The following is a 9,860-nucleotide window of genomic DNA, read 5'->3' as shown; positions in this document are numbered from 1 at the left end:
TTAAATGGCTTATGGAATCATGGAGAAATGGGTTCTACACTGTGTTTCCAGGAAGAACCGAGAGCCACCCCACAGAAATGGCCCAGCAAGAACACTGCTGCCTGGGCGACGTTAAGGATGCTGCCTGTGTGGTGCATGGGTGGCTCAGTGGGTGAAGCCTCTGCCTTTGGCTCAGATCATGATCTCAGGGTCCTGAGATCAAGCCCCACATTGGGCTCTCTGCTCATCAGGGAGTCTGCCTCCCCCCACCCCCCTTGCCTGCCTCTCTGCCTAGTTGTGATCTCTGTCAAATAAATAAATAAAATCTTAAAAAAAAAAAAAAAGATGCTGCCTATGAAACTGGAAGCAGCTGTCACAGCTTCTGGCTTGAGACCACATACATCAGGAAATTGGGTGTCACGTGACCTGCCCCTGTCCCCAAGTACCCTGCTTACAGATTCAAGGCTTGCACAAACGTGAGAGATCAGCCAGACTTAGATCACATCCAGAACCTAGCTTTAGGGGAGGCTGGGAAAAGTCCTTAAATTTGTAGTCTCAGGGCACCTGGGTGACTCCGTTGGTTAAGTGTCTGACTCTTGGTTTCAGCTCAGGTCATGATCTCAGTGTCATGAGATCCAGCCCAGAGTGGGGCTCCACAATCAGCATGGAGTCGGTATGACACTCTCCCTCCCTCAGCCCCTCCCCCAGCTTGCACATCTCTCTCTTTCTAAAAGAAAATGAATAGATAAATAAATCTTTTTTAAAAAAGAAAAAAAAAAAGCTTGTAGTCTCTGCAATATAGAAAAGCTGCTGGAAGAGGGTTGAAGGAGATTTTGAACGTGCAAGTCGTGGTGCTCATCACACCATGTCTCAGAGGAGCCAAATTTAAATGAGAGCCCTGCTTTCGAAAGCCTTCCAGCTCTCACTTCAGCTTTCGCAAACCCTATACTTATCTGTATTTATTTTATGCAGAATTGACTCTCAGACCACAAGTTTTTGTTTCTTTAGTTTCTTCTGAGTGAGCTCCTCTTCTGGTTTGGGAAAAATCTTCTCTTTTTCAGTAAGGATCATCATCTCAGCATGGCAGGGAGAGCTCATGAATGGGTTCATCTGACCAGGAGCCCCATAAATTCTACGCTGCATCTTGGGGGCTTTGTGCACTTGGATGTGCTTAGTGACCAGAGAATCTGCCTCTAAACCCTTAAGTTCAGCATTATGCTCTGCATTTTTAAGCATACGTGGTAAAAATCCAGCACTGCTTTTGAGCCCCCAAGCCTGTGCCCAGTCGCAGTGTTTGGCCCGGACACACCTGCCAGGTCCACCACTGTAGCAATGGAATGGCACACGTGGCTTCTGCAAAGTGACAGCTTTCAGATACCTGGTGGCTTCTCGGATATGCATGCCCTTGATGGCCTGGGCAGTTTCATGTGAGTTCTTAAAGTGAGCACGAAGATTTGAACCTCTTGATTTGCATGATTTTGTAGGGTTTTCTGGGTCAAGTGACTGGCAAACCATTTTCAGAGATCACCTGAGGCCACTTAGGGGAAGCTGAAAACCCTGTATGTATCTACTGCTGCATTTCTTGTCTTTGGTCTTTTCTCTGCCAAGAGCGAAACCACCGTCTTTCTCCATTTCTTCTGCATTTCATCAAAGCATGTTCCCTTCTGTTTATCTGTTCTCTATGTTAGGAACGTTAGAAGCTATTTAAGGACAAGTTCATCAAAGGTGAGCTCTGTCAGAACTCAGTGCTGTGTAACGTACATACACATGCTTATCATACAAATGTTTGTCTCATTGAGTTCCTCTGTAAGGCAGTCGCTCCAGACTGCTTTGAGGAGGTTTAAAAGGGAGCATAAGGAATGCAGCTGGGATGAGCTACATTGAGCATCTAGCTTAAGGACCAGAGGGGAGTAGATGTTTCAAACCTCCCTGGACCTGTATTATTTTCTGTGACTAATTGAACAGCTAATTACAGCTCTCTAATTATCTTTGGGCTTTCTTTACCTTAAGCAGATTTCACGATCAGGATTTGTCTAGATAGACCTCCGAGGCTTGGGATTTTGTCTGAGTTTTAATGTTTTCCTGGTGCAGGGCACAGGGGAACTCCCAGACTGTTGTCCAAAGTGATTGTGCACCCCTTCAAAAACAAAACAAAACAAAATAAACCCAAACAAAAACAAAAAAAGCCATTTTGCCAGTTTTGCCATTTTCTGTTCCAACCAGCAGTACATGCATTGTTTTGAATTCTCCACATTGTTATTATCTGACTTTTTAATTCTAACCATCCTACTGGATGTGAAGTGGTATCTCATCCTAGTGTAGATTTGCATTTCCCTGGTGACTAATGATGTTGAGTGTCTTTTCATGAGCTTATTGGCCATCTGTCTGTTTTCTTCGGAAAAACGTATATTCATATCATTTGCCCATTTTAAGTTATGAGTTGGGTTAGTCTTTTTATTTTTTTTTTTTATTTTTTTTTTTTTTTAAAGATTTTATTTATTTGTTTGACAGAGAGAAATCACAAGTAGGCAGAGAGGCAGGCAGAGAGAGAGGAGGAAGCAGGCTCCCTGCTGAGCAGAAAGCCCGATGTGGGGCTCGAACCCAGGACCTGGGATCATGACCTGAGCTGAAGGCAGCGGCTTAACCCACTGAGCCATCCAGGCGCCCCGGGTTAGTCTTTTTAGTATTGAGTTGTAAAAGTTCTTTACATGTTCTAGATATCAGGATTTTTTTTTTATTATTTATTTGACAGAGAGAGAGAGATTACAATTAGGCAGAGTGAGGCAGGCAGAGAGAGGGGGGAAGCAGGCTCCCTGCTGAACAGAGAGCCTGATGCGGGGCTTGATCCAAGGACCCTGAGATCATGACCTGAGCCCAAGGCAGAGGCTTAACCCACTGAGCCACCCAGGTGCCCCTAGATGCAAGTTTCTTATCACATAAATGATTTATAAATATTTTCTCCCATTCTGTGAGTTTTTTCATTTTCCTGATAATATCCCTCAAGGCTCAAAAGTTTTAAATTTTGATAAACACTAATTCATCTATTTCTTCTCTTTGTTGCTTTTGTTACTTGTGTTTTTTGGTATCATATCTAAGAACTGGCAAGTCAAAAGTCACAAAGATTTACTACGTTACCTTTTAAGAATTTTATAGTTTTGTCTCTTACATTTTATAAAGATTTTATTCTTTTTTTAAAAATATTTTATTTATTTATTTGACAGAGAGATCACAAGTAGGCAGAGAGGCAGGCAGAGAGAGAGGGGGAAGCAGGCTCCCCAATGAGCAGAGAGCCCGATGCGGGGCTCAATCCCAGGACCCTGAGATCACAACCTGAGCTGAAGGCAGAGGCCTAAGCCACTGAGCCACCCAGGTGCCCCTAAAGATTTTATCCTTATGTAATCTCTACACCTAACATGGGTCTCAAATTTTAAAACCCAAGATCAGGGGCGCCTGGGTGGCTCAGTGGGTTAAGCCGCTGCCTTCGGCTCAGGTCATGATCTCAGGGTCCTGGGATCGAGCCCCGTGTCGGGCTCTCTGCTCAGCAGGGAGCCTGCTTCCTCCTCTCTCTCTCTGCCTGCCTCTCTGTCTACTTGTGATCTCTCTCTCTGTCAAATAAATAAATAAAATCTTAAAAAAATAAAATAAAATAAAATAAAATAAAACCCAAGATCAAGAGTCGCATGCTCTACCAACTGAGCCAGCCATGTGACCCACCTCTTACATTTTAGGTCTTTGACATGGATGGAACTAGAGGGCATTATGCTAAGTGAAACAAGTCAATCAGAGAAAGACAATTATCATATGATCTCACTCATGTGGAATTTAAGAAACAAAACAGAGGCACATAGGGGAAGGGAGGAAAAAAAAAAAACAAGATGAAATCAGGGAGGGAGACAAACCATAAAAAAACTCTTAATCATAGGAAACAAACTGAGGGTTGCTGGAGGGGAGGTGGTTGGGGAGATGGGGTAAATGGGGGCATTAACGAGGTCATGTGATATAACGAGCCCTGGGTATTATATATAACTGGTGAATCACTGAAGTCTACTTCTGAAACTAATAATACACTATATGTTAATTAATTGGATTTAAACAAAATAAAGTTTTATGGACCATTTACTTATACCACACACAAAAATAGACTCAAAATAGATGAAAGACCTCAATGTGAGAAAGGAATCAATCAAAATCCTTGAGGAGAACACAGGCAATGACCTCTTCAACCTCAGCCACAGCAACTTCTTCTTAGAAACATCGCCAAAGGCAAGGGAAGCAAGGACAAAAATGAACTTTTAGGACTTCATCAAGATCAAAAGCTTTTGCACAGCAAAGGAAACAGTCAACAAAACCAAAAGACAACTGACAGAATGGGAGGAGATATTTACAAATGACATATCAGATAAAAGGCTAGTATCCAAAATCTATAAAGAACTTATCAAACTCAACACCCAAAAAACAAATAATCCAGTCAAGAAAAAGGCAGAAGATATGAACAGACCTTTCTGTAAGGAAGACATCCAAATGGCCAACAGACACATGAAAAAGTGCTCAACGTCACTCAGCATCAGGGAAATACAAATCAGAACCCCAGTGAGATACCACCTCACAGCAGCCAAAATGGCTAAAATTAGTAAGTCAGGAAACGACAGATGTTGGCGAGGATGCAGAGAAAGGGGAACCTTCCTACGCTGTTGGTGGGAATGCAAGCTGGTGCAGCCACTCTGGAAAACAGCATGGAGGTTCCTCAAAAAGTTGAAAATAGAGCTACCCTATGACCCAGGAATCACACTACTGGGTATTTACCCTAAAGATACAAATGTAGTGATCTGAAGGGGCACATGCACCCAAATGTTTATAATAGCTATGTCCACAATAGCCAAACTATGGAAAGAACCTAGATGTCCATCAACAGACAAATGGATAAAGATGTGGCACATATACACAATGGGATACTATGCAGCTGTGGAAAATCCCGAAGTTTTGCCATTTGCAATGGCATGGATAGAACTAGAAGGTATTATGCTAAGTGAAATAAGTCAATCAGAGAAAGACTATCATATGATCTCTCTGATATGAGGGATTTGAGAGGCAGGGCAGGGGTCATGGCAGGTAGGGAGGGAAAGATGAAATAAGATGGGATGGGAAGGGAGACAAAACATAATATACTCTTAATCTCAGGAAACAAACCGAAGGTTGCTGCAGAGTTGGGAAGGGGAGGATTAGGGTGGCTGGGTTATGGACATTGGGGAGGGTTTGTGCTATGGTGAGTGCTGTGAATTGTGTAAGACTGATGATTCACAGACCTGTATCCCTGAAGCAAATAATAAAAAAAAATTAAAAAATAAAGGATATCTTGGTTGCTTCCAGTAAATAAATAAATAAATAAATAAATAAATAAATAAATAAATAAAATAAAGTTAAAAAAAAAACAAAAACTAACTGAACCACAAGCATACAAACAAACACCCAAACCATTTTAGGTCTTTGATTTATTGAAGTTAATTTTTGTAATGATGTGAGATTAGGGTCCAATCTCATTCTTTTGCATGTGGGTACTGTTGTTCCAGAATTATTTGTTGAAAGAAGCTCTTTCCCATTGAATAGTCTCAGCAGAGACTATTGTTGTTGAAAACTATTTGACGATAAATAAGTGGGTTTATTTTTTTTTATATTTTATTTTTTAAAGATTTTATTTATTTATTTGACAGACAGAGATCACAAGTAGGCAGAGAGGCAGGCAGAGAGAGAGAGGGGAGAAGCAGGCTCCCTGCTGAGCAGAGAGCCCGACACGGGGCTCGATCCCAGGACCCTGGGATCATAACCCGAGCAGAAGGCAGAGGCTTTAACCCACTGAGCCACCCAGGCGCCCCAATAAATGGATTTATATCTGGACTCTCAATTCTGTTCCATTCATCTATGCGTCTATTATAATGCTTGGTACCACACTGGCTTGATTATTGCTACTTTGTAGCAAGTTTTGAACAGGGGAAGTGTGAGTCCTCCAACTTTGTTCTTTTTTGGCTCTTTTGGGTTCCATGTGAATTTTAGGATCAGCTTCTCAATTTCTACAAGGAAGCCAACTGGGATTCTGATGGTGATTACGTTGAATCTGTAGGTCAATTTGGGGAATACTACCATCTTAACATATTAGGTCTTCTACTCCTTGGAAATGGAATGTCTTTCCTTTTATTTAGAGGTTCTTTAGTTGTTTCAAACGATATATTATAATTTTTAGAGTATAGATCTTACACTTCTTTTGTTAGATTTATTCCCAAGTGTTTTATTCTTCTGGTACTATTATAAATGGAATTGTTCTCTTAATTTCATTTTTGGATTGTTCATTGCTAAGTGTATAGAAATTCAATTGATTTTTGTATATTGATTATACAACTTTGACAAACTTGTTCAATACTTCTAATAGTTTCTAATTATTGCTGCAGTTTATTTTTTTTTTACTGTTTAGTTAACAGATAGTGTAATATTAGTTTCAAGAGTGGGATTTCATGAGTCATCACTTACCTATAACACCCAGTGTTCATCACAAGTGCCCTCCTCAATACACATCACCCATTTAGCCTATCCCTCACCCACCTCCCCTCCAACAACTCTAGTGTGTTCTGTATAGTTCAGAATCACTACAGTTTAAAATTTGCTTTCTGTTGTACTTATTACTAATTCATGCACAGATTCTGGTAGAGCTTCAAAACTCCCTCCAATATGACCAGATAAATCAGAAATCACTCTTGCCCCAGTTTTTTTTTTTTTGTTTGTTTGTTTGGTTTGGTTTTTTTTTTTTTTTTTTTTTTTTTTAACTGAAATATCCCTCTTAAAATCTTTTGGTTTTGACCACTAATGGCCTGGGTGACCCTAACCCTAGTACCTGTCATTCTGGGATTTCCCTTTGTAAATATCTTGGGACTTTTTCCTTTTTGGATCCTATGTTTTTCTTTATCTTGGCTAATTGCCTCATTTGGTGTGCAGTACATAATCCATTGGCCTCTTGAGAAAGTATACATGAGAGGGAAATTTTTTTGAGACTCAATTTGTTCAAAATCTCTCTTACCTTCCACAAGACAGGTTACTTGGGAATGTAGAATTCTACATTGGAAATAACTTCCCATAGAATTTTGAAGACACTATTCTATAGTCTTTTAGCCTTTTTTTTAAGGTTTTACTTATTTGTTAGAGAGAGAGAGACAGAGACAGAGAGCACAAGCAGGGGGAGTGGCAGACAGAGGGAGAAGCAGACTCCCCACTGAGCAAGGAGACCAATGTAGGACTCCATCGCAAGACCCTGGGGTCATGACCTGAGCCAAAAGGAGACTTTTTTTTTTCAGTGTTCCAAGATTCATTGTTTATACACCACACCCAGTGCTCCATGCAATACGTGCCTTCCTTAATACCCACCACCAGGCTCACCCAACCCCCCACTCCACGCCCCTCCCAAGCCCTCAGTTTGTTTCCCAGTGTTCACAGTTTCTCATGGTTTGTCTCCCCCTCCTATTTCCACCAACTCACTTCTCCTCTCCTTCTCCCAATGTCTTCCATGGTATTCCTTATGCTCCACAAGTAAGTGAGACCATATGATAATTGACTCTCTCTGCTTGACTTATTTCACTCAGCATAATCTCCAGACCCATCCAATTGATACAAAAGTTGGATATTCATCCTTTCTGATGGAGGCATAATATTCCATTATATATATGGACCATATCTTCAAAGGCAGTCATTTAACTGACTGAGCCACCCAGGCGTCCCTACAGTCTTCTAGCTTTTAAAGTTAATGCTGAAAGTCCAATGTCAGTTTGAGTCCTGATCTTCTTTATGCATCTAAGTTTTTCTTCTATAGCAGCTTTTAGCATCCTCTATTAGTCATTGTTTAGAAATGTCAGGAACGAGTGCTTTGATACAGGTGTTTTCTTCTTCATTCTTTTGATGACTACTTGGGAGGCTATTTCAATGTAGAAACTCACACTTTCCAGTTCTGGGACCTTTTCTTTTATAATTTCTTTGCTTTTTTTCTCTGTCTTTCTGGAGAGAATAGACTAGTATTGGTCATTTTACTTGCAGCTATTTCTTTTAGTTTTTTCCATAATATAGAAATCATAGTCTGTTATACTATAGTGCTATTACTTTTTCATAGGTTTCATAATTTAATATTCATAATGTCAGAGCACACAACCATTAAATACTTGGTCTTCCTTAAATATATCAATTATTCTTAGAACCACACTTAAGTATATATTCAGTGATCAACATCAGTTAGGCCTTATGCTGATGTCATTTTCATTATTTTTGTTGTCCAAAGATAAATCTTTAGATTAGGATTTCCCAGGAAGAGTTCATGGCAACAGCATTTCCTTATTCTTAAATGCTCATAGCCGTATGCCTACAGAGTTCAACTTGGCTAATTATGAAATCCTTGGCTCATTTTCTTCCTTGAATATTTTAAATATGTATCCCACTGTCTGGGAAAAATAGTAAACTACTGTTGAAAAGTCTGCTGACAGTCTAATTATTTTCCCTTACAAATGACCTCATCTTTTTGCCTTTTCTTTCTTTCTTTTTAAAGCTCATTTGTCTTACTGGAATATGTCTTTGTGTTATCCATTCCAGGTAGCTTGTCCTAGGTATGCTCTATGCCATTTAAATATGCCGGTTTAAGTCTTCCTTCAGAGGTAGTTTCACAGGGTGCCTGGGTGGCTCAGATGGGTAAGTGTCTGCCTTCGGCTTGGGTCATGATCCCGGGGTCCTGGGATTGAGTCCCACATCGGGCTCCCTGCTCAGCTGGGAGCCTGCTTTCCCCCTCCCCCTCTACTCCTCCCCCTATTTGTGCTCTTTCTTTCTCCCTCTCAAATAAATAAATAAAATCTTAAAAGAAAAAAAAAAAGAAGTAGTTTCATGAATTAAAGGTTTTAGCATTTGCTTCGAGTTTCTTCTTCAGGGAATCCCCTTTCTTCTTCAGGGAATCCCAAATAGATGTTGGTTTGTCTTTGCCTATCATCTATTTATATCTCCCACTTTCTAATATTTTTCGATATTGTAGGACATTTTAAATGTCTGCAAATTCTTTTGTATTCCTCCCTTCGAGGGGTAGAACCTAGTTTCCCTTACCTTGTGTGAGGGCTGGACTTAGTGACTCACTTTTAACGAATAGGATATGTTAGAGTGCATGATGAGTGACTGGGTCACCACAGGCCTTACAGCTTTCTCCTTGCTCTCACTGAGTCATGTGCTCTGGCAAGCCAGCTGCCGTTTTGTGAGAACACATCAAGCCAGCCCTATGAAGGGGCCTGCATGGTGTACCTTAGGAGAGAGAGTGGGCCAGGACTGCTTCCCTAGCTGTGGCTACTCTATTGTTATTTTAGAGTTAGACATGGATGCCTGGGTGGCTCAGGCAGTGAAGCTTTTGCCTTCAGCTCAGGCCATGATCCTGGGGTCCTAGGATCGAGTCCCACGTCGGGCTCCCTGCCTGGTAGAGAGTCTGCTTCCCCCTCTCCCTCCGCTGCTCTCTCTCTCTCTGTCAAATAAATAAATAAATAAAGCCTTTACAAAAAAAGTAAAGAGTTAAACAATATTGCCTTGTGCTTTCTGAAACTAGCTTTTCTGCCTCTCCCCCACTTTACCTGGATCTTCTCTTGTCTTTGCCCACAACGTCTCTGTGCTGCTTCATTTAGATTCTACCCCGGCAGACTCTCCTCTGAGAGGGACTTTGTTCTGCAAAAGAGATTCCATTGGTTAGTGCTGAGGCTTAATAGGGCCAAACAGCCCCATATAATCTAACCTTTCTTTTGCCTTCACCCCTAGGAACTCCTTTCCAGTTCTAGCACCACTCCCCAAAAAGTCCAATTAGCTTTCAATGCTGAGTGTGGACATTTAGA

General features: G+C 41.0%; 1 protein-coding gene across 1 annotated transcript; it reads right to left on the bottom strand.

Moving 5' to 3' along the window:
• Nucleotides 1-960: 960 nt before the first annotated feature.
• LOC125099980 (60S ribosomal protein L17-like) lies at nt 961-1,494 on the bottom strand. Its single transcript, XM_047729716.1, has one exon. It carries the CDS (start codon nt 1,492-1,494, stop codon nt 961-963), a length of 534 nt encoding a protein of 177 aa, XP_047585672.1.
• Between the last annotated feature and the right edge of the window lie 8,366 nt (nt 1,495-9,860).

Source organism: Lutra lutra, chromosome 1 (genome assembly GCF_902655055.1).
Source record: "Lutra lutra chromosome 1, mLutLut1.2, whole genome shotgun sequence".
Classification (NCBI taxonomy): Eukaryota; Metazoa; Chordata; class Mammalia; order Carnivora; family Mustelidae; genus Lutra; species Lutra lutra.
The sequence above is the reverse complement of the archived record's forward strand: the minus strand, read 5'-3'. Positions and strand labels throughout refer to the sequence as shown.

Coding starts and splice junctions, on each gene's coding strand:
- LOC125099980 (XM_047729716.1), bottom strand. CDS start 1,494: ATGGTTTGCCAGTCACTTGACCCAGAAAACCCTACAAAATCATGCAAA.